The sequence below is a fragment of the Selaginella moellendorffii genome, unplaced genomic scaffold (genome assembly GCF_000143415.4).
Source record: "Selaginella moellendorffii unplaced genomic scaffold, v1.0 SELMOscaffold_12, whole genome shotgun sequence".
Taxonomy (NCBI): Eukaryota; Viridiplantae; Streptophyta; class Lycopodiopsida; order Selaginellales; family Selaginellaceae; genus Selaginella; species Selaginella moellendorffii.
This window is the reverse complement of record NW_003314273.1, coordinates 1,807,098-1,830,268: the sequence shown is the minus strand read 5'-3', so window position 1 is coordinate 1,830,268 and position 23,171 is coordinate 1,807,098. Positions and strand designations below refer to the sequence as shown.

General features: G+C 51.5%; 12 protein-coding genes and 1 long non-coding RNA gene across 25 annotated transcripts; 7 read left to right on the top strand and 6 right to left on the bottom strand.

Annotated features, from left to right (window-relative positions):
* Positions 1-38: 38 nt before the first annotated feature.
* LOC9660607 (EEF1A lysine methyltransferase 4) lies at positions 39-1,513 on the top strand. 2 transcript variants are annotated; one of them, XM_002969508.2, is made up of 9 exons: positions 39-323; positions 389-502; positions 583-651; positions 724-743; positions 807-859; positions 921-951; positions 1,014-1,095; positions 1,172-1,308; positions 1,381-1,513. In XM_002969508.2, exons 1-9 carry the CDS (start codon positions 152-154, stop codon positions 1,426-1,428), a joined length of 726 nt encoding a protein of 241 aa, XP_002969554.1. In that variant the 5' UTR covers positions 39-151; the 3' UTR covers positions 1,429-1,513. The 2 variants fall into 2 exon arrangements, with proteins under 2 accessions (XP_002969554.1, XP_024529895.1); XM_024674127.1 differs by having other exon boundaries at positions 789-859.
* A 25-nt stretch (positions 1,514-1,538) lies between these two features.
* LOC9660606 (enhanced ethylene response protein 5) lies at positions 1,539-3,619 on the top strand. Of its 2 annotated transcripts, XM_024674124.1 has the most exons (13): positions 1,539-1,729; positions 1,782-1,918; positions 1,964-2,057; positions 2,124-2,279; positions 2,334-2,423; positions 2,482-2,538; positions 2,597-2,658; positions 2,708-2,795; positions 2,846-2,922; positions 2,975-3,049; positions 3,123-3,228; positions 3,281-3,423; positions 3,473-3,619. In XM_024674124.1, exons 1-12 carry the CDS (start codon positions 1,544-1,546, stop codon positions 3,407-3,409), a joined length of 1,257 nt encoding a protein of 418 aa, XP_024529892.1. In that variant the 5' UTR covers positions 1,539-1,543; the 3' UTR covers positions 3,410-3,423; positions 3,473-3,619. The 2 variants fall into 2 exon arrangements, with proteins under 2 accessions (XP_024529892.1, XP_002969553.2); XM_002969507.2 differs by having other exon boundaries at positions 3,281-3,619.
* Positions 3,620-3,672: 53 nt separating this feature from the next.
* LOC9659715 (type IV inositol polyphosphate 5-phosphatase 7) lies at positions 3,673-5,729 on the top strand. Its single transcript, XM_002969506.2, has 9 exons — positions 3,673-3,770; positions 3,841-3,967; positions 4,048-4,123; positions 4,196-4,300; positions 4,353-4,722; positions 4,780-4,970; positions 5,043-5,151; positions 5,213-5,361; positions 5,426-5,729. Exons 1-9 carry the CDS (start codon positions 3,756-3,758, stop codon positions 5,553-5,555), a joined length of 1,272 nt encoding a protein of 423 aa, XP_002969552.2. The 5' UTR covers positions 3,673-3,755; the 3' UTR covers positions 5,556-5,729.
* On the bottom strand, positions 5,386-7,692 carry LOC9659714. Of its 7 annotated transcripts, XR_002992274.1 has the most exons (6): positions 7,563-7,692; positions 6,568-7,493; positions 5,975-6,505; positions 5,756-5,907; positions 5,671-5,686; positions 5,386-5,623 (listed from the first exon to the last, which is right to left on the bottom strand). XR_002992274.1 is itself a non-coding variant. In XM_024674120.1 (4 exons), the coding sequence occupies exons 1-4, from the start codon at positions 7,579-7,581 to the stop codon at positions 5,806-5,808; spliced, it is 1,578 nt and encodes a 525-aa protein (XP_024529888.1). In that variant the 5' UTR covers positions 7,582-7,692; the 3' UTR covers positions 5,386-5,805. The 7 variants fall into 7 exon arrangements, 3 of the variants coding, with proteins under 3 accessions (XP_024529888.1, XP_024529890.1, XP_024529889.1); XR_002992273.1 differs by having other exon boundaries at positions 5,671-5,907; XR_002992272.1 differs by having other exon boundaries at positions 5,386-5,686.
* A 263-nt stretch (positions 7,693-7,955) lies between these two features.
* LOC9659713 lies at positions 7,956-8,402 on the bottom strand. Of its 2 annotated transcripts, none has more exons than XR_002992277.1 (3): positions 8,376-8,402; positions 8,063-8,283; positions 7,956-8,005 (listed from the first exon to the last, which is right to left on the bottom strand). It is a non-coding gene; the product is annotated as an uncharacterized LOC9659713 (long non-coding RNA). The 2 variants fall into 2 exon arrangements; XR_002992276.1 differs by having other exon boundaries at positions 8,361-8,393.
* A 789-nt stretch (positions 8,403-9,191) lies between these two features.
* Positions 9,192-10,466, bottom strand: LOC112340474. Of its 2 annotated transcripts, XM_024674126.1 has the most exons (2): positions 10,339-10,466; positions 9,192-10,279 (listed from the first exon to the last, which is right to left on the bottom strand). In XM_024674126.1, the coding sequence occupies exon 2, from the start codon at positions 10,277-10,279 to the stop codon at positions 9,278-9,280; it is 1,002 nt and encodes a 333-aa protein (XP_024529894.1). In that variant the 5' UTR covers positions 10,339-10,466; the 3' UTR covers positions 9,192-9,277. The 2 variants fall into 2 exon arrangements, with proteins under 2 accessions (XP_024529894.1, XP_024529893.1); XM_024674125.1 differs by having other exon boundaries at positions 9,192-10,466.
* A 35-nt stretch (positions 10,467-10,501) lies between these two features.
* LOC112346076 lies at positions 10,502-11,385 on the top strand. The gene has a single exon (XM_024674128.1). It carries the CDS (start codon positions 10,526-10,528, stop codon positions 11,264-11,266), a length of 741 nt encoding a protein of 246 aa, XP_024529896.1. The 5' UTR covers positions 10,502-10,525; the 3' UTR covers positions 11,267-11,385.
* Positions 11,386-12,494: 1,109 nt separating this feature from the next.
* On the top strand, positions 12,495-13,962 carry LOC112346147 (phospholipase A1-Igamma1, chloroplastic-like). Its single transcript, XM_024674392.1, has one exon. It carries the CDS (start codon positions 12,607-12,609, stop codon positions 13,921-13,923), a length of 1,317 nt encoding a protein of 438 aa, XP_024530160.1. The 5' UTR covers positions 12,495-12,606; the 3' UTR covers positions 13,924-13,962.
* A 110-nt stretch (positions 13,963-14,072) lies between these two features.
* On the bottom strand, positions 14,073-16,974 carry LOC9660605 (uncharacterized protein At5g02240). Of its 3 annotated transcripts, XM_024674395.1 has the most exons (9): positions 16,693-16,974; positions 16,583-16,642; positions 16,425-16,528; positions 16,265-16,360; positions 16,136-16,216; positions 16,015-16,083; positions 15,767-15,967; positions 15,626-15,712; positions 15,474-15,579 (listed from the first exon to the last, which is right to left on the bottom strand). In XM_024674395.1, exons 1-9 carry the CDS (start codon positions 16,868-16,870, stop codon positions 15,526-15,528), a joined length of 930 nt encoding a protein of 309 aa, XP_024530163.1. In that variant the 5' UTR covers positions 16,871-16,974; the 3' UTR covers positions 15,474-15,525. The 3 variants fall into 3 exon arrangements, with proteins under 3 accessions (XP_024530161.1, XP_024530163.1, XP_024530162.1); XM_024674394.1 differs by having other exon boundaries at positions 16,425-16,642; XM_024674393.1 differs by lacking the exons at positions 15,767-15,967; positions 16,015-16,083; positions 16,136-16,216; ... (2 more) ...; positions 16,583-16,642; positions 16,693-16,974 and having other exon boundaries at positions 14,073-15,579; positions 15,626-15,641.
* On the bottom strand, positions 16,943-19,470 carry LOC112346089 (pentatricopeptide repeat-containing protein At4g02750-like). The gene is made up of 2 exons (XM_024674179.1): positions 19,366-19,470; positions 16,943-19,222 (listed from the first exon to the last, which is right to left on the bottom strand). Exons 1-2 carry the CDS (start codon positions 19,468-19,470, stop codon positions 16,943-16,945), a joined length of 2,385 nt encoding a protein of 794 aa, XP_024529947.1.
* Positions 19,471-19,584: 114 nt separating this feature from the next.
* Positions 19,585-20,799, top strand: LOC9659712 (probable 2-oxoglutarate-dependent dioxygenase ANS). The gene is made up of 3 exons (XM_024674178.1): positions 19,585-19,809; positions 19,872-20,453; positions 20,557-20,799. The coding sequence occupies exons 1-3, from the start codon at positions 19,585-19,587 to the stop codon at positions 20,797-20,799; spliced, it is 1,050 nt and encodes a 349-aa protein (XP_024529946.1).
* A 14-nt stretch (positions 20,800-20,813) lies between these two features.
* LOC112346133 lies at positions 20,814-21,611 on the top strand. The gene is made up of 3 exons (XM_024674320.1): positions 20,814-21,067; positions 21,125-21,384; positions 21,429-21,611. Exons 1-3 carry the CDS (start codon positions 20,893-20,895, stop codon positions 21,564-21,566), a joined length of 573 nt encoding a protein of 190 aa, XP_024530088.1. The 5' UTR covers positions 20,814-20,892; the 3' UTR covers positions 21,567-21,611.
* On the bottom strand, positions 21,539-23,169 carry LOC9659711 (pyridoxal kinase). The gene is made up of 12 exons (XM_024674319.1): positions 23,081-23,169; positions 22,925-23,018; positions 22,745-22,849; positions 22,607-22,690; positions 22,477-22,550; positions 22,358-22,422; positions 22,245-22,308; positions 22,134-22,193; positions 22,028-22,084; positions 21,925-21,969; positions 21,821-21,874; positions 21,539-21,749 (listed from the first exon to the last, which is right to left on the bottom strand). Exons 1-12 carry the CDS (start codon positions 23,138-23,140, stop codon positions 21,609-21,611), a joined length of 903 nt encoding a protein of 300 aa, XP_024530087.1. The 5' UTR covers positions 23,141-23,169; the 3' UTR covers positions 21,539-21,608.
* Between the last annotated feature and the right edge of the window lie 2 nt (positions 23,170-23,171).

Below are 23,171 nucleotides of genomic sequence, written 5' to 3'. Positions count from 1 at the left end.
TCCGGACCGCGGATCCCAAACACACATTCCAAAGCGGCTCAGGATCCAAGGCTTTAATTATCAGTAATTGGGATTGGCGCAAAGCGGTTGGATTGGATCCGGGCGATGGATTAGGGCAGAGGGAGAGGAAGAGAGAACGATTGGCGGAAGAATGACGCGAGGGAATCCACAGGCGTATGGCGAGGCGTCCTACTGGGACAATCGCTACAAGAACGATTCCTCCACATTCGATTGGTACCAGCGCTACGCAGGTCTGTCGGCGCTGCTCCAGAAATATGTCCCAAAAACTTCACGGATCCTCATGGTCGGCTGTGGGAATGCCGGTGAGCGATTTCCTTCTCTATTTTCGGCTCTACAGGGATGTTTACTGTGAAAATCAATTGAGCAGCTATTTCCGAGGATATGGTGAACGATGGCTATCAAGAGATTGTCAATATTGACATCTCCACGGTCGTGATCGAGGCAATGCAGCAAAAGTATCAGCACGTCCCCCAGCTTAAATGTACGTTCGTCGGGAAATTGCTTTGGCTGGCTTGGCGTTTAAAGTTTTGGGTGGATGTCTTATTTGCAAGGTCTACACAGATATGACAATGGATGTGCGGGATTTATCAACATTCGAGGATGGATCTTTCGATGCTGTTCTAGACAAAGGTACTAGAGTTCATCCCAAACCTTATAGTTGCTAGCATAAAAATGCCCCTTTTGTTTGTTGGCTTTGTGCAGGCATGCTGGATTCACTCCTGGTGAGTAGCATGAAACTTAGTGATTTCTCTTGAGAGAGTTTGAAGTGTATTGCTCTATTCCAGTGTGGGACTAGCGCAGCCATAAGTGCTGCGAAAATGCTTGAAGAAGTTTCAAGGTGAGGCTGTCAGCTTCCATCTTTTCGTGCAAGGCTGATTTTGTTTCATGCATGCAACCAGAGTTTTGAGAGGAGGATCTTCATACATCTTGGTAAGCTTTTCCTCTTTCAATGTCTACAAGAGATTCACACTTTAGTGTCTTGTGCTGTCCAGGTTACATATGGTGATCCTCGAGTTCGATTGCCACACTTGCAGGTTCCAGCATTGAACTGGAACATAACACTTCACATTCTTCGTAAGAAATCTACTTCCAAAACTTCTCTTTGAGTATATAACTCCTTGACAGAGTCACAAAAATCTCTTGCTTGCAGCCAGACCCGGGTCACAGAAATTTGACGATGTGTCGTCCCCGGAGTTTTTAGAACCAGTTCCCATCAACGAGGATGGCTCAATCGGGCCACACTCAGCTCTAGACTCGAATTTACACTACATTTACGTTTGCACGAAGGTAGGTTCTAAATTTCTTTTCCATGAAATGACGAGAAAAAAATATTTTTTCTTCTTTTTTGTTTGTAAGCAGACTGGTGATGTCGGTGCAAAGAAGGGTGGAAGGCCTGGGAAGAAGTGATGGAAGGAATTCTATTAAGATAGATTGGCTAACTTGTTTTGCTATCGTCTATGAGGAATCGAACCCTTGCCTCCTCTTTTGTAAATATTTATTTCATTTAGTGAGAGCCCTAGCTATGGAGTGGCGGGGCGGGGCGATGGAGGGAAGCGGCGGCTTCGTCGATCGCAGGCTCGCGGATTATGTGAGCCTCATCACGGATTCTTTAGCTAGCCAGGATGGATCGGCATTTGCTGCGGCGCTGGCGATCAATGCCACGAATTCCTACGCGGAGACGGTGTCTTCCTGCCTGGATCACACAAAGGTGCGTCGCCATTGAGTCGAGGAGCATCTCTCTCAGCTGGTTTTTCCGCCAGGATCCTGCGAGGATTTTGAAACAGGTAGACAAGCACGCACCGCTGGGAGAAATGCTACTCCATCACACGCGGGCAATGCAGTGCTACCATCAGAATCGCTATGTGGACGCCTACAATTCCCTCGAGAAATCGGCAAAGTATGTTGATCTTTGATGGATTGTTGGATACCAACTGCTCCATAGTGCTTTCTTACAAGAATATCGCAACTGGGAATCAACGTGGGCGATGGAAGCGCTTCATGTCATCGTCTACGCTCTTCGCACTGTCGGGGAGATGGTATCTTTCTCACTGTTTTTTTGTTCTTTCACGCTCCTCTGAAAACTCGAGTTTCTTTCTTCACAGGCTGACAGGGAAATGGCGATGAATGGGAAGGCACCGGATAAGCTCAAGGGTGCTGGCTCGTTTCTTATGAAGGTTTTCGGTGCCATTCAAGGAAAAGGTCCCAAGCGCGTCGGTGCTCTCTACGTTACGTGCCAACTATTCAAAATCTACTTCAAGGTTTGGAAGATCTTGTTGCTGGTACAGATCGATTCTAGCCTTTTCGTTGTTCAGCTGGGAACAGTCCATATGTGCCGAAGTGTGATCAGGAGTATTGACACATCTCGGTTTTTCGACTTCGAAGACTTTCCTGCCAAGGATCGGGTATGCTCGTAATGCCTGTTTACAGCCATGAGAAGTGCTTAACTCTATTCCCATGAAGGTGACTTATATGTATTATACAGGCCGTCTAGAGGTTTTCAACGACAACGTCTCGGCAGTAAGTGATCGTGCAGAAAAGCTTTTCTTCTCGCGCTTACTTTGTTATGATATTTCAGGCCGACCGAAAGCTCACATATGCCTTGGAACGCTGCGATCCTTTCAAGAAGGCGAACATAAGGTATGTGCTGCTGTTAACGTACTTGGCGTTGTAGTAACCTTGCTTGCAGGATGATTTTGAAGTACCTGGTACCGGTGAGATTAGCACTCGGGGTGCTACCAAAAGAGAGCTTACTTACAAAATACAACCTGTCCGAGGTAGCAAGGAGGTAGCAACGACTGTTCTTCCTGACTCTTCCTTTTTGCAGTATATTGACGTTGTCCGAGCTCTGAAGCGAGGAGACGTCAGATTACTTCGACGTGCCTTGAAAGCTAACGAGAACAAGTAAGACGGCACTGTACTGCTTCGACACAAAACTTACGCTTTCCCCTCTCAGTTTTTTCAGATCGGGCGTCTATCTCGTCCTGGAGAAGCTCGAATCCCATGTCTACAGACGACTTTTAAGAAAAATGTGTGTAAGCCGCCACCGCAGCCACGGCAGCCACAGCTCTCGTGTCTCACGCATCTTGGTGCTACTGTTACAGATACAATATCCAAAAGCAGCGTGATCCTGGCCGCGCCCACCAGGTTAGGATGGAGGTGATCCTAAAAGCTATGAAGTGGCTCGAGGTGGACATGGACATGGACGAGGTGAGCTCCACTGATTGACAGTGCTTGAATCTAAGGTCTTGAGTCTCTCCAGGTGGAATGCTCCATGGCAATTCTGATCCACAAGGCACTGATGAAAGGCTACTTTTCGCACAAGAGCCGAGTGGTGGTGCTGAGCAAGCAGGACCCCTTCCCGAAGCTCGCTGGGCGACAACAACAGTAACAGCAACAGCAAAAGTAAGGATTTATTAGTCGATTTGGATCGCAACAAGAGATTTGGAGGCAGATTTGTGAGCTTTACGTGGCCGGCCGCGACTCTAAGCTTGAATTTCTTAGTGGTGAGTTTCGTGATACTTTTTGTGATATTTCCGCGGCCTTTTTGGCACGGAATACCCGCCATGGCTATTCAAATGGTACACGTGGAGGTTGTATATAAGCTCGGGTTTGTTTTTCCCTTTGCCCCCATTCTTTGATTGCTTCAGTTTTCTTCGAGAGGCTTGATGGTTTGGGTCGATTTGTGCTAAGATTTTGTGATCTTTCCATGGTAAGACTAGGTCAAGAACGGTGAGATGAAGAGCAGCGAGGTAAGCTTGCTATTGGGAGAGTTTTGGATCCTAAACTGAGCATTTTGTTCTCTCTTTTTCTTGCTTGCAGGCAGCTGGGTTGTGGAATTGCGACTGCCTCGGCTGCTGCCACTTCTTGAGGAAGCTTCTGCCATGGAGATCTTGTGACTATGAGTTCAATGCGGATGAATGGCGATGCTCTGACTGCGAGAGTGAAGGTATAATCAATCCATTTGCTTGTTTGTTTGTTTCTCTCGTTGCTAAACGACTTTGTTATGTTTTTTTGTTCTTGTTATAGATGAATCTGGGGCTGGATTATATTCCAGGAGTTATCAAACGCCGGTAGCTCTTTCAACCGCGTTCCAAAACTTCCGGTACTGATCACCCAGTCGCCTTGAGGACTCTCTCTTGTCTTTGCCTGAAAGTTCTCGAAAATCTTGTGCTAGGATACACGCCGGAACCTGGAACGTCGGCGGACGGATTCCTCCATCGTCTCTGGATTTAAGTAGCTGGGTCTGCTCCCAGACACCGGCTGATATCTACGTCTTCGGGTATTTCCAGCTCGTTCGTTTGTCCTTCTCCTGACGCTTGTTATTCCCACAGCTTCCAAGAGATTGTGCCTCTAAATGTTGCAAATGTGTTTGGAGTTGAGGATGACACTCCAGCTGTAGTATGGGAAACTTTGATACGGCACACTCTGAATCATGGCTCTAGGAGAGCATCATGGACACAAGAGGACGAGACAGCATCAACACTTGGTTACGTTGGGGAGAAACAGCCTCTCATCGCACCGCTCATGTCTCCAGATTTCTCCGAGGACAGCAAGTTTCCCGGACAGTATGTCCGGATTGCGAGCAAACAGATGGTCGGACTTTTTATCAGCGTTTGGATCCGACGTGAGATTCGTCACGTTGTCAACAACGTCAAGGTTTCCTCCGTTGGTTGTGGAATTTTTGGCTACCTTGGAAACAAGGTAAGACTTTCTCGTTTTTAACTGTGGCCAACCTTTGCTGGTTGTACCTTCTCTCAGGGATCCATTTCGGTGAGCTTGTCCATCCACCGAACAAGCTTCTGCTTCATCTGTTCACATTTGACTTCGGGAGACAGAGAAGAAGATGACAAGCGCAGAAACACGGACGTGAGGGAGATCTTGCGCAGGACTAGCTTTCCACGTTCTCTCAGAGTCTCGCAAACTCTACCCCAGACTATTTTAGAGCACGAGTAAGTATTTTAGAGCAAATCTCATTCACGTCGACGTGACTTGAATCTTATTTCTCTGTTTTCAATTCACAGAAGGATAATCTGGCTTGGAGATCTCAACTATCGGGTTGCTCTCTCCAGCGACGAGACAATGCGACTTATTGAAAACCAGGACTATTCTTCTCTTCTAGCGAAGGATCAGGTAGTCTCCAAAAACCTTTAGACTTTGATAGCTAAGCCTATACGACTGTTTGCCTCTTCAGCTCAAAGCACAGCAAGGAAAAGGTCGCGTTTTCGAAGGCTGGAAAGAGGGACACATCAAATTCGCGCCAACATACAAGTACATCCCCGATTCCGATGCCTATACGATGAACGGCGCGTCTGCGAATGGAAGAACACGCGTTCCTGCATGGTATGTCAATTGTTTAAGTGGAGAGAACTTTAAAAAAAACTTCTATTGATTCTCTCTCGTACAGGTGTGACCGCATTCTGTGGCTGGGAAAGGGGCTCGACCAGATCGCCTACTTGCGCTCCGAGTACAGAATCTCGGATCATCGGCCAGTGAGCGCAGTTTTTACAACGCAAGTTGAGTGTGCAGACAAGTAAGTTACTCAAGCATTTCTTTGTGAGCCGTTTCGTCAGGCTTCCTCTTTCCACGGCGAGAATCTAGCTGCCTAAGAGAGCCGGAAAGAAAAAAGTGTATGTAAAACTTTTTTCTTACCAGTGTAGAAGTATCACTGGTTATGAACATGGAACGCAAAAAAGTGAGAGCTTTTCTTTCGTGAGCTTCAAAGGTTCCAACTTACCGGCTGTAGCGTCTGTGCTTGGAGGCTAATATAATCGTTCTCCAAGTTAGTTATAAGATGGCTGATAACTCGCCTTTCTGGCACGTCCTGATGGACAGCTCTAGTGTGTGCTTGCTCGACTTGATGATCTTGCAGCACTGTCTCCGAGGTGCCTGAGACAAAAGAAAAAGAACCATCCAGATTGAAATCCAATCGAAGAAGAAAAGTAGTCGTCATAACCTGGTACCAGGAGTCGTGCACGGCTTGTTTCTCGACACTGATCAAATTGATCTTGGACAGTGCGTCCTTTCTCCTGCATTGGCTGGCACCGCCCCTCGAGTAGTTACTGAAAGACTGTCCATTGCGCTGAGGCACGACGGTGTGCATGAAGAACATGGTTGGCCGCTCGCACGAGTCCCTTGGCACCGCTCTTGTCCTGAAGCCGAATGATTCGTCCAGGCTCGGGACTCCCCAGCCAGCGAACGTCCTTAGTGGATTCTCGAGCACTCGTGGAGCAAGCAAAAGTCGCGTGACTTGCACAGCCCATCCCCATGAGACTTGGATCGACCAACTCTGCTGCTTGCTGTAGCACACCGCCTGCTGCAGCACCCCGCCTGGATCGACGCCTGCTGCCTGGAGCAGATGCTCCACCGATTTCTGCCGTGACATCCCTGGAAACAGTGGGTCGATCCGGTCCAGGTGGTGCAGCGAGAGCAACGGAGCAATGGGATGAGCACCCAGGATGCCGGATGCGTCTCCGTTGATATCCAGCTGCGAAAACACGAAAGAAGAAACACTTTTTCCGATCCAGAAATCACAAGAAAAAGTCGTACCTGATGGAAGCCAGGCTCTTTGATCAGTGGAACTCCCAGCTCCAACAAGCACGCATGAATTCTGGAGCTCCCTCCGTAGAGATCAGCGTACCTTTCCATGCACTCGTCCAGAATCTCGCTCAGCTCCTCGACCAGGGGATAGCTGATGGCGTAGCCGGCACCACCGTAGGCCATGTTGCCCGTGCAGCAGCCATCCACGGTGTTCTGCCGGTGCGTCTCGGAGATGCCACCAATGTAGTAAAACTTGGTGTGATCATACTTGGACAGAACTCTTGCCACGTTGTCGGCGAGAAACACTGTGTCATCGTCCCCGACGACAAACCAGTGCACATCCGGAAGCCTCAACCGGAACATCTCCACGGCAGTCCGGCACATCCGAAGCTGCTGCTTCTGACGCTTGTTCGGAGGTCCCGAATAAGTGTAGTTGAACCGGGAGGTGTCCTCGGACACCATGAGCGGAGGCAAATTGTCCTCGCTGGATCTGGCTACCATCTTGTCCAGCCACACCGCCCCTCGCATCTCCGGCCTCCACCATGCCTGGATGTAGCCTTTCCTCTTGTCCCAAACCTCGAAGCCTGCCGCAAGGCCGAAAACTATGTTTGCGAGCGTTGTTCTTGGACTTGGACTGTCTGTTGCTCTTGCCTTCAAGGGGAGCGCTCCTGCTGCTGCCGGTGCTGCTTCCAGATTCTCTGCCGCTGACAGCGATCCTCCTGTTGGTGTTTCTGTCTTGATTCCCCCTCTTCTGGAGATTTCACCTGTGCAATCTGGAGCTGGAGTGGGACGATACAGCTGGAAAGATGTGGATCCATTCATTGTGAGAACCGTGTAAACCCCTACCACAACGAGCAGAACCAGCAGGAAGCTATGGTAGCTGAGCTCGAACTTCATGTTTCGGGACTCGAAAGAGTATCTCAGGTCTCCCAGACCTTTTTAAGGCAACAACGGATCAGCACTAAATCAAATCACCATTAGGACATGCATCCTTTTATCTTTACCTTTATGCACGAGCACCATTGTATTGTTCGGTCCAATTGTAGCAGTCCACCGACTTGACTGGGTATGATTAGACTAGGTGTCAATTTGTGGTAGCCCTCAGCCCGTCTAAAAGCGTCCGTGCGCAGTCCGCGCTGCCCGGCCACTGTCCTTCTGGTACTTGAAGAACGAGTGTATACACCTAGATAGAAACGCTTCAGTATCAAGAAAGGAAAGAAAAAGCAGAAAAGAAAAAGAACTCTAGATACTATACATACACCAACCTTGCTCTCTGTCTTGAGGATTCTAAACAGGAAATGTCGCAGCTCATCGTTCGCTAGAATCCTTAGCTCCAACGTATAGCTTCTGATTTAGTCAAAAGAGGATTCGGATGCCGTGTCCGGATTTAAGATTACCTCCTGCTATTGTCACGATCTGGGAAAGAGTCCACCTTCAAGAGCTCCGCCTGTAAAACACGCGTTTAGAAAAAGAAAAACTTATCTCGTGATAGAAAACGGAGCACCTTTTCCACGTCGGGCACGGTCTGGTAGCGAGCGAGTAGTGCTCGTCCAACCTGGAGGGATGGAATGGCATGAATGAATGATCTCAGAAGATTAGCTTATACGCGACGCCATTTAGTGGGACTATTCAGACCTCCTCTGGTGACCCCAGCACTACAAACTGAGCTGGTCCGCTCGTAATTGTCAAGTTGAATTCCTTGGCCTCTGGATCATGCGCTAGAAGCTGCCAGCGGCCAGCGGCCAGCGGCCACACAGAATAAAAGACAAAACAAACGAGAAAAAGCAAAGAAAGAACACGACCTCAATTCCTCTGACCTTGTCACGCTTCCAAGAAGATGGATACAGATACTCGTAACCTCGGCCTACCACCGAGCAGCTGCAAAGCAAGATAGATCGATCGATTACTTGAAATAGTCCACGCTTAAAAATAGGCTTGCATTGACGATCGCAGCTCGCAAATGCCCGGGCGGGGATTGCCCAGCAAGCAGAATGCCGCCGCGGCGCCGGTCACAAGCAAGAGCTTGGCCGCCGCTGGCGCCGCCGCCGCGCGATCTCGAGCCCCGGCGGATTGCACAGACAAGAGGCAGCGGCCATAACTGCTGGAACCTAAAATATTAAGCATCTTCTTTAAACCCTACACCCTTTTGTGAGAAATGTTTTAGCTATAGCGAAGGGGTGCGTCCGACCTTATTGCCAAAGCGCGGGAAAACAACGCCCACAACAGCGCAATGAGCGAGAAATCGCCGCCGTCTCCCACGGGCAAAGCTGGCGCCAAGAGCAATGCCGCCAAGAACAATCCGTCCTCGCCCAAGAAACCAGCGGAGAAGCAGCAGCAGCAGCAGCAGCCGCCGCAGCAGCAATGCACCACCAAGGGCGATGACCCATGCTCGACTGAATCATCCATGGTACTTCCAGCGGCACACAACATGAGAAAAAAGTTTTCCACGACTCTGATGATCTCTGCCGCTTGTGTGTGTGTGTTTTTATTCCCTTCCCTCTTTCAACTGGGATTTCTCGCGATGCAAACACAGGGGCACCAATCGAATTCCAGGAGGGCATCCGCGGCATCTTTTAAGTTCGGCACGGAGAAGCGATTCAGTTACCGCAAGGACGACGGAAATCCGGGACCGGGATCATACGACTGCTAGAATTTGAAACAGGACGGATATTCCTAGGAGATTTCCCAAAGAAACTACCACATTTTCTGTAGAACTCTTTTAAACCATCTTTTTCTTGCTCTTGTGGAGGAGATGCAGCACGATGGTGCGGATGGAGGTGATAATGTTGCGGATCTGGATCACCTGCGCCTCGATGAGCGGCAACGCCAACTCCACTTGATCCACGCTGTTCTTGAGCGCCTTGACGCAGTCCGCCAGTGCGCGGTCGTCCTGCGGATCCCCGTGGATAATGAGGGCGCGCAGCTGTCGGACCCATTGATCCACACTCTGGAGCTCGCACAGGAAAGAGAATGGCGCCTGCTCGTTCCGGCTGCTGATCTCCTCTTTGACGCTCTTGAGCAGGCGCACGAGCGGATCGAGCCAGAGGGGTTCTTTGCTAGCGCGGATGCCGAGGGGCTGGGATCTCCGCTCCTTGCTTGGCAGCCTGGGCCGGACGGTGAGCCCGACCGCGAGAACCAGGAGCACGAAGATGGATGTGCTTCTGGTGCCGTGGAGAGTGGAGAGGAAAACCCGGCTACCATCATCAAGCTCCTCGACCTCCTGGTCTAGCTGTAGTGTTGTTCTTCCACCATCAGCTTCGAATTCCCAGATAGCCAGGAGAGTTTGAATGCCCCTTTCGAGGTTGGCCCTCTGCAAGCTGAGGCGGCTCGTCTCGTTGCTGTCGACGATGCTGCTGGTGGACAAGAGGGGCATCGTGCGAATGCAGCTGTCGAGGAGCTGCCGAGCGCGCATCGCCTTCCTGCTTTGTACCGATTGCAAGGCCAGCTGCACAAACATCTGGTAGTAGCGGACGTCGGCGATACTCCTGACCAGAACGTCACACACGCCCAGGAGTTTGTCCGTGTCGCACACGCACGCGCGCAGCCAATTGGCGTCCCGATCCTGCAAGGCTTGCTGGAGGTGATCGGGCACCAGCGCCATCATCTCGCCCTGTGTGTGGCTCACCAGATCCAGCGCTTGTTGGATCCATGCCAAGCTCAGGTAGCTGCCGTTGCCCGTGGCCAGGGACTCCAACCCCGCTGCCAGCTCCAGTTCGAACATCTCCACGCCGCCAGCCATAGCGATCGAAATGAGATTGGAATTTGCTCAGGATCACTTACTTAGAAGTGGACTCTCTACGCCTTTTAGATGGGACTATGTAGACTGATGAACAACAATGACTTTCCGGGCGAGAATTTCCAGGCAAAAGGCCTGGCTTGTCTTCGAGAAGCCGTGCTTGCGAAACCATTGACGCCTTGCTTTTTGAAAATGGATATGCTTCGTTTAGGGTTTTGAGTTTTAGGGCACATGGTGGGTTGTGCGATTTGCTTGGCGGACGAGCGCAGCGATCCCGCGTTCGTGGATGGCTGCTTCCATGGCTTCTGCTACCCCTGCATTCTCACGTGGTCGGAGGCGATGCTGGCCTACTCTTCCACCGGCGAATTCCTGCGATGCCCAATCTGCAAGGGGGGCTATGATTCGCTCGTCCACGGCGTGGCCATGGAGGACGGGGTGAGTGTCTTCTCCAGGCACTGTCTTGTGCATCCCCATCGGAGCACGCACAAGCTCGCGCTCACGCCGGCACAGATGTGGCGGCGCAAGCGCTACAGCCAGGAATTCGAGGGGGATGTCGTCAGGGCGGCTGGGACGGGGAGGGATTGCACCAAGTACCTGTGGGATTGGATCGTGAGGGAGGTCCAAGCGCTGATGCTAGACAGAGATGTGACGCTGGTGGCACATCTCGTCAAGGGGGCATTGGAGAGACTGCTGAGGACAAGTGGGAGAAAGAACCTGAGCGACATGGCGCGATCCCCAGCGGCAGCCATGGATTGCGAGAGAGTGGTAGCACCACTCTTGGAGCCTTTCCTCGATCGAGACTCCGGGCGGTTCGTCAAGGAGATGATCAAGTACCTGGCGACGGGACTTCCAATCGACGCCTATGATCGCCAGCTCCAGGGAAACGAAAAGGATGCGATGATGGTGGAGGAGAACAGTGATCCCGACCTCGCAACTAGTTTGCTTTACTGGACGGATGAGAATGAAGAGTGAAAGTTGAGTGAAAGTCTTCTGGTCAAAGACTCGATACCTCCTTGCGTTACTCGATACCCTGGTTGAATTTTGACTGTTATGTTTCCATGAAGAGAAGAGATCAACGCGAGAATTTCGTATATGCTTCTTTTGACCCGGTGGCAAACTCCGAAAGCGATACTTCTATAAATCCTCTATTTCAGCAGCAATCTACACGATGGGAGAAACAAGAGTTCTTTAGGAAGCGATCATCTGATTCATTGCAACCATACTCGCCAAGGAGAAGCTGATTGATCGATAGGCGTATCAACAATTGTCCAAGCCCATCAAAGCCTCGGGAGCGAGCATCGAGATCATGGCACGAGTTTCATTGTCACTGTCATTCAAGAGAAGGACGTTGGAGAGAGAAGGAGATTCATTGTCATTCTCATTCAAGAGAAGAAAGTTGGAGAGATCTGAAGGAGATGGTCATGGCGCGCTGGAGCTGGAGGAGACGCAGCTGGCGCTGAGCTCAGGCTGGCGCGATCCACTGGAGTCCGCTCCTCCCGCCCGCCAACGCCTCCATCGACGAGCGGCTCCGGCGGGAGATCATCCGATACGGCGAATTCGCGCAGGCTTGCTACGACAGCTTCGAATACAGCGAATGTCTTATATCTTAGTGCCACTATGCTAGTTGTTGTTATAGAAAAACTTTACAAAAAATAAAAAGTTATTCTACTTATGAATAGTGCATCTTAGCATGTCCTCAACCACTTGGTTGATTCACTCAATTTATTCACCTATTTGAAGATACTTAAATTGATGCCAATCTTCATGAGCTTTGTAAAGCTTCTCCAAAATTCAAAGCTGCTAGTCATATGCATCAATTGGAAATTCCAACCCCAGGTACTTAATCATCTCCTTGATGAACCACTTAGAGTCTTGATTGAAAAAAGGCTCCATAGAGTGGTGCCACCACACTATTGCCGTGTCATATGCAATGTGTTAATCAGCATTGATGTTCAACTTTGTACTGAAAATTCATTATGTCACTTGAATTTATAATTCCCTCTAGATGAGAATGAAGAGTGAAAGTTCAGTGAAAGTCTTCTAATCAAATACGCAATGCCTCCTTGCATATGATTGACCCTGTGGGGTGGTGTGGTTTGAATTTTGACTGTTATACTGCTATAAATCCTCTGCCACAATCTCAGCATTCCACCAGCAATTTACACGAAGGGAGAAACAAGAAGGGGAGAAGTTCTTTATGAAGCGATCATCTGATTCATTGCAACCATACTCGCCAAGGAGGAGCTGATCGATCGATAGGCGTATCAACAATTTCCAAGCCCATCAAAGCCTCGGGAGCAAGCATCGAGATCATGGCACGAGTTCCATTGTCACTGTCATTCAAGAGAAGGACGTTGGAGAGAGAAGGAGATTTATTGTCATTCTCTTTCAAGAGAAAAACGTTGGAGAGATCTGATGGAGATGGTCATGGCGCGCGGGTTGTGGAGCTGGAGGAGACGCAGCTGTCAGGCTGGCGGGATGCATGCCACTGGAGTCCGCTCCTCCCGCCCGCCAACGCCTCCATCGACGAGCGGCTCCGGCGGGAGATCATCCGATACGGCGAATTTGCGCAGGTTTGCTACGACGGCTTCGAATACAGCGAGGGCTCGGAATTCTGTGGAGACACGAAGTTCTCCAAGGAGGAGCTCCTCCAATCCGTGGGACTCCCAAGCACGGGATACGAAATCACGGCCTATCTCTACGCAACATCGCAGCTGGGTTTGCCCAGCTTCTTCAAGCGCTCCAATTCCAACGCCCAACCCGGCGACGACTCGTGGACGTCGGACACCAACTGGATGGGCTTCGTGGCGGTTGCCACGTCGGACGAGGCCATCCGACGGTTGGGACGCCGCGACATTGTGGTGGCCTGGCGCGGGACGGTGACGCAGCTCGAGTGGATCGAGAACCTCAAGGATCTCCTCCGCCCCACCGGGCTCGACCCCACGGATCACAACACCAAAGGCGTGAAAGTGGAGACCGGATTTCTCAGCATCTACACGTCTCCAGTCCCCGGCGATCACGACGGGATGAGCGCGAGGCAGCATCTCCACTCGGAGATCAAGCGATTGGTCGGGCTCTACCAGGGTGAGCAGCTGAGTATCACGTTCACGGGCCACAGCCTGGGTGGCGCGCTTGCACTCCTCAGCGCCTACGACGTGACAGAGCTTGGGCTGCCCGGGAGCAATACCCCGGTGTCCGTTTTCACATTCTCGGCACCCCGAGTTGGGAACCGGGGTTTCAAGAACAGGTGCCTCGAGCTCGGGCTCAAAGTCCTCCAGACACGCAATGCCGCAGACCTGGTGCCCAAAGTTCCAGGGGTGATTGTGAACGAGGACAGCAGCGATATCGTCTCGCTCATCTTCCACAGGTTCCCATGGGCCTACACCCATGTTGGCACCGAGTTTGAGCTCAGCAGCGACATCTCTCCGTTTCTGAGGGAAGATGGTGGCTTGACCGATCTGCACAACTTGGAGGCCTTGCTTCACCTGGTTGATGGCTACCAAGGGCCAAGCAAGCCCTTCAGTGTCTCGGGCACCCGGGATATCGCACTGGTGAACAAGAGATCGGACTTTCTCAAGGCAGAGCTTGGAGTTCAAGCAAACTGGTGGTTTAAGGACACCAAGCAGTAGAGCCCGTTTTTCTTCCATCACAATCACGGTGGTGGACTTTTACTAAACTCATTCTTTCACGGAGGCCTCACGCTGATCAGTAGGACCAAGCTCAGTTTGGCACGTATAACTGAAAGGTGGCACGCTTGCAATGGCCTATAGAGTTTTGGTTTGGAGAAGTTCCTTTGATTGAATCTTGTAAATAGACTGTTCATCTTGATTTGAGAAAACTTACTTTACATTTTCCTATATACATCATGACACAAGCAATCACGTCGATTTGCTTGCATTGATTGCCTTTTTGAGCTCCTTGGCAACTGCAGACGCCGAAGGAGCGGGAGGTGGCGGAGGGACAGATTTCTCGGGAGCTACCGCAGCAGTATCCGGCGGCCGTGGCTTGTGTTGTTTGCTCTGGTATTGATTCCGTTGCTCCCTATTCTTGTCAGCGGCCGGAGCAGTAGCATCGGCATCAAATTCCTTCTTCCCCGGGATTGGCGATTGCTGACTCCTGTGGACGTTCTCGTAGTCGGCCAATGGTAGCAGAGCCTTGTCCATGACTATGGAAGATGGCATCTCCGTGGGGGTGCTTCCCCTGCTGTTAAAGTTCCTTCGCATCTCCTCCAGTGTGTTCCTCAGAACCCGGTTCTCGCTGTACACCAGATGGAGTTGCCTCCGTATGGAAGAACACATGGCCGCGACCTTGTTAAGCTCTTGGTTCTCCTCCATCCAAGCTTGGTGAGCTGCTGCCATGGAATCACTCATGCTGTCGGGCTTCGCTTGATCGTCCTTGGGCTCGATGCTGTAGAGGGTGATCTTGTCGAGCTTGAGAACCGGGGAGCTCAATCGTGACCAGAGCTTGTGAGGATTAGAGGCCAGAGTCTCAACCAAATCTCCAGGGACTCCCACTCGCCATCTTATTCCAGCGTACACCCGTTGCCCCAGGGGAAGGCTGCTGTGCGCTGCTACACTCCACCCCTTGAAGGCAGCCGGGGTGGAGCTGAAACCTCTTGTTCGTGTTCTTGTCATCGTTCCAGCGTCGGGGATCACCCAGCCATCGTCTTCCAAGCAGCCATTCACATTCTTGGTGCTGCTTGTTTTCTCCTTGTCAAATGCTTTGGCCAGCTCCGCAACACTCACGCCATTCGTGGCAGTCGCCTCGTCCGGCGATTCTTCCTTGCTTGGTTTGCGGCCCTTGAGCTCGATTCCCCTCACATTCTTGAGCAGCATGAAATCACCATTGCGCGGCTTGAGTGAAATGGAAAAGGAGGGTCGCTGCTGGCTCCAAGTTGGAAGCTTGAGCTGCGCGGAGATGGCGAGGCAGGAGCCCACGGGAGATCCCCAAGGCCCAAACCCTGCCTTGAGCATCACACACACGGGCGCGTGGGAATCGTTGGGGAGAAATGTTACCCGGCATGAAGGCCCCGCCGCCACCAGCGTCGAGACGTGGAGCCCCAGCTCCTGGCTGCTGCCCATGCTCACGCCCGAGCAGATTGGCAGCCCCAGGATGTTGAGCGGGATCTTGGCTCGGAGCAGCGGCTCCTGCCCATCGCGCAGCTTGGCCGACGCCTTCATCCTCCCAAGAACCCTAGAATTGGATACACTGTAGACATTTACAAGATGTTCTCAACCTCCGAATACCGCCTCTACATCTCTCGCTTGCGCATCAACGTTGGCGATCTGTGAGAGCGACGTTGGAACAAATGCCGGAAACGTTGCGATTTACCTCTAGAACAAGTGCTTGCTGGGGCCTTGCGTCCAGTGCTTTGACACACAAGAGTGCCGCGTCTTCTCTGCTCATCATCCCTTCGATCTACAGAGGGAGAAGAAGAGTTTCGCGTGAGATGGAAACATGGCTTCTGCTTACCCCGGAGCTGTCTTCCAATTGATCAACTCTCCTGACCCTGAAACCCCTGACACCGCCTGGTTCGTCTCTCAGCATCGCTGGCCGGAGTATGGTGTATGGGACACCGAGTTTTGCGAGAGCAGCTTCGTCTCGGAGAGCGTCTTGTGCTGATCCTGACCGGAGCAGTGACTGGAGGCCTCTTGCTGCGCGGGAGCTTGCGAGCTGCACGGCGATCATCACAGATGAACATGCATAGAAGTGTCTGTTACCTCTGAGACGTAAACAATGTGTTCCACTCCTTTCAACATCTTCTTGTCATTCTCAGCCAGAGCTCCCAGCTATAAAAGAAGAAAAAGGAGAAATTGTAACAGGAGCAAAGAAAAACACTACCTTCTTTGGGCATATAATGGCTCGCACTTCCTTGCATGCTTTGATCAGACTCCCCCTGTCGTTCACAGTGCCAACGATGGGCTTTACAAAATAGGCTTTTTGCATCAGACTGCCAAAGAAATCTCTTACCTCCACATAGGAACCAAAAGCATTGGTGGCAAGTTTCACGTCGCGAACTAGAACCCGAACTCGACAGCGTTGGACAATGAGAGACAGCACCACTAACTGCAACCAGAATTCTTGGTATCAAAAAGAGAGGAAACACGAGGAAAAAAAGAAGTTGCTCAACCTGACCAGTCTCGCTGTCTGCATCAGTAACAAGAACAGCATCTCTAACTCCTTCCTCTTCTTCTTCTTCTTCTTCTTCTTGGTTATCGTCTTCTTTTTTCTCCTCTGCTTGTCGATATAAGTCAGATAATCCATTTCTCAACCAAAACACACACGTACCTGCAAACTCGGTAGATTGCACATCTGGTGCTCCATACCACTTCCTCATTTTCGGGCCTCCTAGAACAATGAGTTGAACAACGTTAGCGCGGGACGTAAGAGAGGCTTACCTTCGATGTAGTCGAGCAATTTGTCTCCAAAGGAAATAGATTTGTTGCCTTTCTCCATACATACTGTTGGTACTGCTACTTTCACCGGCGATAGCAAATTCTGCCTCAATCTGGAGCTCACCGGAAGGATATGACCAGCTTTTAAGCGTGTCCAGGAAATAGACGCGAATGCAACCATGGATTCTCTTCTATTGCTTCCTTGCTCGCTTGCCTTATCGCTTTCCAGTGGTGTAAGTCAATGGCTCCAAAGTTAAGCATAAGCATCCAGCTTAACGGTAGCTGCGTCCGTCTTAGAATCATCCTCGACGGCAAACATGCTGGATAAAAGCACGTAGGAAGCTCCATTGCCGGACTCTAGCTGCATTACGCGCTTCGCAGCTCGCTTTCCACGCTCTACATCTCCGTGAACTTTGCAAGCTGACAGGAGAATGGCCCAAGCCCAGTCATCAGCCACAAATGGCATCGTTTCAACTAGCTCTTCTGCTTCGTTCAGCCGCTTGGCACGCCCCAGCATGTCTATCATGCAATGGAAATGCTGAATCGTGTGTTTCAATCCATAGCTCTCCAATGCAGCCACAAAATAAAAACGGCCACTGTCCACCATGCCTTTGTGGCTGCAGCCAGTGAGGAGGCAGAGCACCGACACTTCATTGGGCTTCACTCCCTCACAATCCATGTCCTGGAAGATCTCGAAAGCCGAGAAGCAGTGTCCATTGTGAGCATAAACTTCGAGCATAGCCGTCCAGACCACTAGATCCCGTTGCGTGGTGGTATCAAACAACACCTTTGCTTCCACCACCCGGCCGTATGACCCATAGGCTGTAATCAAAGCAGTCTTTGCTAGAAGATCCTCCTCGGGCATACTATCCAGTAAACGCTTCGCTTCCACGAGGTATCCAGTCGACCCGAGAGCAGTGATCATCAGGTTCCACGACAGGAGGTTCCACTCGGGCATCTCACTGAAGAGAGCGGCAGCTTCATCGGTATACCGGTTCTGACCGAATGCAGCGACCATGGCATTCCAGGACACGAGATTGTGCTGCGGCATTTTGGAGAAACCAGTCCAGGCTTCGTCCACTCGACCAGCTTGTCCAAACGCGTGAACCATCGCTGTGAAGGAGACAACGGTGTGCTGGGGCATTGCGTCGAAGGATTCCTTGGCCGCTTCCATGTCGAAGTTGTCGAGGCAGGCCGCCATTCGCGAGTTCCACGACACCAAGTCCCACTGCGGCATACGCTTGAATATGGACTCGGCGTACTTGAGCTGCTCGTTCTTGCCGTAAGCTGCCACCATTGCGTTCCACGACACGACATCACGCTGCGGCATCGCTTGAAACATGGTCACGGCCTCCCGGACGTGACCATTCTGAGACAAACCCGTGAGCATGGAGTTCCACGTCACCACATCCCGCTCCAGCATCGAGTCGAACATGTCCCGAGCCTTCTGGAGCTGGTTGCTCTGCGAAAAGGCCGCAATTGTGGGGTTCCAGGACCCAACATTCCAGGATGGCATCCTGTCCAGCGTTTGTAGCATCTCCTCGTACTGGCCATTCTGAAAGTAGCCGTGGATCATGGAGTTCCAAGTCGTCACGCTGCGATACGACATCGTCACAAACACCCGGACGGCCTTGTCAAGTTCTCGGCTGTGCACGCATGCCTGGACGATGATGGTCGCAGCCACGATATCCCGCTCCGGCATCCGCTCGAACAGATCCACCGCCTCACGAAGATGCCCGTTGTTTGCATGAGCAACGATAATCGAGTTCCAAGAGGGAGCGTCCCACTGGGGAGATTTCTCAAAGAGAATGCGGCTCTCAACAAGATGCCCGCTCTGGGCATAAGCCTGAAACATAGACGTCCACGAGATAACGTCCCTGTGCTCCATCCTGAAAAACATGCTCCTTGCTGCATCCACCATGCCGTGGTGGGCGTACACCATGAGCATTGCGTTGTACGACACGGCATCTCTCCGCGGCATCGAATCAAAGATGGTGTAGGCACTTTCCAGATCCCCGCTTATGGAATGTGCTGCGAGCATTGTGTTCCAGGTGACCAGGCTCCATGCCGGCATCCGCTCAAACATCTGTGTCGCGGGCTCTAGGAGCTCCTGGGTCTGTGCAAGGATCATGGTGTTCCAGGAGAGCACATCACGCACCGGCATCCACAGAAACGTGCGTACCGCTCCCTCGAGGTCTCGCTCGCGGGCCAGGATCTTGAGCATGACATTCGAGGAGACGACGTTGTGCTGCGGCATCCGCGAGAAGGCAGCTGCCGAGTCGTGGGCTCGTCCATTCTGCTCGTAGGCCGCGACCAGGATGTTCCAAGAGAAGACGTTTCTGCTGACGATCCCGTCGAAGGCCAGCCTCGCGTCCTGGGCGCTGCCACACTTGGCATACATGTCAACCAGGAGGTTCCCGAGGAACCTGTCCTCCCGGTGCTCGCTGCCCAGGATGTTGGCATGGACGCGCTTGCCCTGCGCGAGGTTCCTGGAGGTAGCACACGCGCCAAGAGCTCGCGCAAACGCAGTCACCTGTGGGTCATCGACCGCTCGCCGTGGTAGCATCCATCAATTCCAGACAAGGTGCGAAATCGTTGGGAACATGGTCAGCACACGGTCAGCTTGACTTTGATTGGTCAAAATGGATTGGATCGGATAGAGATGAGTGAGATCACTTCAAATGCGAGGTTCATATGTGTTTGTGACAGCATGGTCACAGCTCTCCGAATCTCCATGTCAATTTCAACAAACATCCACCTACCAGTTAGTTGCTCCGCCATCTTGGAGAGTTATATCTTGAGCTCTTCATTTTCCTTCTCGAGTCTCAGACATCTATATGCATTGCGCCACCTTACAATCCCCTGCAGGTCGAGAACGCTGGAGCACGCAACGCGATGGAGGAAGGCAGTGGAGGCGAGGAAGGGCAGGCGATCCAAGAGCTTCTGAAGAGCTGTCCCAAAACAGTTCCGCGGCGCTTTGTTCAGCCGGATGGCTATGGTCCCAGAGACGGGCGTTGCACCACCTTGGGCCTCGAGATCCCAGTCATTGATATGTTGCACGACAGGAGCACAATGCTGAGGGAGCTCAAAGAGGCATGCCAGGATTGGGGCTTCTTTCAGGTCTGCTATAAAGATTGTGGTCGGTGTGAACTGTGATAGTTGACCAAGCTGTGCGCACGCAGGTTGTCAATCACGGAGTTGACATGGAGGTGGTCCGAAACTTGAGGACGCTGGCGTATGAGTTCTACGTGATGCCGTCTGAAGAGAAGCGGAAGTGGAGGAGGAAGACGGGAGAGAGTGCCGGGTATGGTGCCTTCGGGAAGTCATCCGATGGAACAAGCGACTGGGTCGACACTCTGTGCATGTATCTGTCCCCGGAATCGGCCCGCAATGTGGAAACGGTGTGGCCCGACAAGCCCGAGTTGCTCAGGTCCTTCAAAATGCATGGTGTATTCAAGGTTGACGATTTACTTGTGCACAGGGTCTATGTGGATGAAGCTGGAAAGCAGATCGGAGCGTACGCACAGAAGCTAGCAGCCGACCTCTCTGAATCACTCGGCTTGCCCCGCGATCACTTTAAGGAAGTTTTGGCGGACAGTGTTGCGAGCCTTCGCCTTAACTTGTATCCCTTGTGCCCCTTTGCTGATCGAGTTCTGGGCGTGGGTGCCCACTCAGACATGGACACCTTCACCATCCTGATCGAGGAGAGCGAAAAGGAAGGCCTCGAGGTGCTCAAGAATGGCTTGTGGCTGCCCGTCAAGCCCGTACGCGACGGTCTCATTGTCAACATTGGCGATGTCACACAGGCAAGCTAGTACACGAAAGATTCATATCTTAGCTTAGCCCTTGTAACTGTGAATGGGCCAGGTGATAAGCAATGGCAAATACAAGAGCCAAGGGCACAGGGCTCTCGTCTTTGAGCACTCGGAGCGCGTCTCTATCGTCGCCAATTATTCTCCTCTTCCCGGCGTGAGCATTTGCCCCGCGCAAGAGCTGCTCAGCTCTAGCCATCCAGCCATGTACAGGCAATCCAGTTACGCGGACTATATAGATTTGTGTCAAGCCGACAAATCGCTGGGCCGGGATCGCGTTGATAGTCTACTGTGTTGATTGAATTGAGTGAAGCTAAATGATAATTCTAAGGAGTGACACTTGGCATGTATGCGAGCGTCCAGATGGCAACCGTTTACTCATGGTGTTTAAATGTGTTTAAAGTGCTCAAACCACACACACAGGCAAAGAATGGAGCCCAAGAAGAAGGATTTCGAGGGAACGGGCAAGCTGTACGCACCTCAAGAGCAGCTCAAGGACGTTGCTCGTGTCCAAGAATTGGACGAATCGGTGGGGCAAGGATCGCTCTACGCGCCCCCAAAGCGTGGTATGTGTGTGTTTCCGTGAGACGCTTGTGCCAGCTTTGAGCAGCGCTTCTCATCAGGGACTGCTGTAATTCAAGCCTCCAAGGAGGTGGCGTCGGATGTGAGAGCCGCTCTCGTGCTGATGAGGGACACGGTGATGGAGAAGCTCGCTGTGCTTCCTCTACCTGTGGAAGCTATGGAGGCGGGGAGGAAGTCCATGGAGAACCTGATCAAGGAGGTGTCTCACACTTACGACAACGCCAAGGGTGCCGTTCAAAAGACCAAGGACCGCATTGCAGAATCGATCATGCCCCCAAATCCTGCAAAAGACGCCAGCCAGGTACGTAAGATTTTGACAAGACGATTTGCAAACTCCTGCATCAGGTGGCAGAGGAAGTAGACCATACTGTTTTGGAGAATACCGAAGGCCGTGTCCCTGAAACCCATCACTCAAAGGCCTACGAGAGTGTCACTAGTGGTAGTGCCTCAGCGGATGCTGCCAAGATCAAAGCTCGCTTGTAAACTTGTTATTTGCTAAAATGCGCTTGCTGTTGCGTGTTCCGGTCATGATAGAATTTCCGCGACAAATCTGGTTGTAGGTGACTTGATTTCCTCTTGGCTCTGGACTAGCTGCAGCTCCGGCTGCTTTGCCTTCACTTGCACGCCTTCCTCCTTGTAAACAGACAAAGTTTTGTGCAGAACGGCCTGTTGGACAAGCTAATTAGTAAGCAGCATTCCCCACAAGGAAAGAACAAAAATAACACCACAAGTCACACCTGGAGGCTCGAGACAGCCAACTCTGCTGCAGTTTCAAGACTATCCGGATATCTCTGCTTTAAAAAGTCAGCCAAGGAAAGCACAACGTCGGTCTCAAACTTACATGGCTCCAGCCGAGAAGCAATGAGGTCATCAGGTCCCCGGTCCCCTGCAAAAGTGTAGGGTGATGAAAACCAACGTGCAGAAGCCACTCCAGAAAAGGTTACCGTAAAGTACATGGGGAGTTTCGGTATGGAGATCTGAAACTGTCTGAACGACTCGCCCTGTGAACACAGCATCTCAAAACACTCTCAAAGAGAAGAGACCACGAACCTTCTTATGACTTCCAACAAGCAATAGCTTCTCGTCCGCGTCCATGCTGGTGATCACCACCTGTACACAATCACCGGGTCCGCAAGATAGAAAAGTTCAGGAAAGAAATACCTTTGACGGCCCGGCGCCGTGGAGATCTCTGCAAGCTTGCCTCGCATCATGTGTCGTACGTATGCTGTTAAAACAGTTGCGGTTACAACACGAACAATGGACCATCGATGTACCTGCGGCCAGTCAGCCGCTCTGCTTCGAATTGGTTCGGTGTCAGCATAGTTGCTACAGGAACGATCTGAAGTATCTCAAACATGAGAATGCCGCCGGGCACGATAGACCAACAAGTTACCAGATCTCTAAACAGCGGGACTAGCTCAGGAGCGACGTACAGCCTCCCTTCATCACCCATGACAGGGTCACAAACTGCATGCATTGCGTGATGAGAAAGATAGTAAGAAAATGGAGGGAAACATACCTACCGTAAACGAGATTGGGATTCACGGACCTCAGCTTCTCGATGACCCTGTGAACGGTTCTCAGGAACGAAGCCGATCCGATGTAGCCTTGAGAAGAGTACGTACGAGTGAGGAAGAGAATGAAGGAGATGAGTTGCTAACCGGTCAAGAGATGCGTGTAAAAGAGCAAGTTATTCGCTTCTAGTCCTTCGATGAGAGCCCAGAGCTGGTCCCCGTCCAAAACTTGGCCGCGCCACACTGGATATCCTGCACCTCTAGAGAGCGCACGCTAAACGCACTGGGAAAAGAAAAAGAGAAAAGCGAGGAGCGCATTGGTCTTGCCTGTGTGATTGGAGAACTGTACGGAGTTGATCGGATCAACATCGAATCCCAGGAGCTGCAAGGGAAAGACCGCCGATTTATTTCCAACGTATCCCTGTCTCGAGTAGAGTAAAAGCTCGGGATCACTTGCAATCCAGTGAGATTTTGAGCGCTTACATGCACGGTGTGGGATTGGATGCTGAGGACGCGCGCGCCATGTCCCGACAGCGGCGCCATGGGACAAAACAACACTGCTATAAGCCCTAGA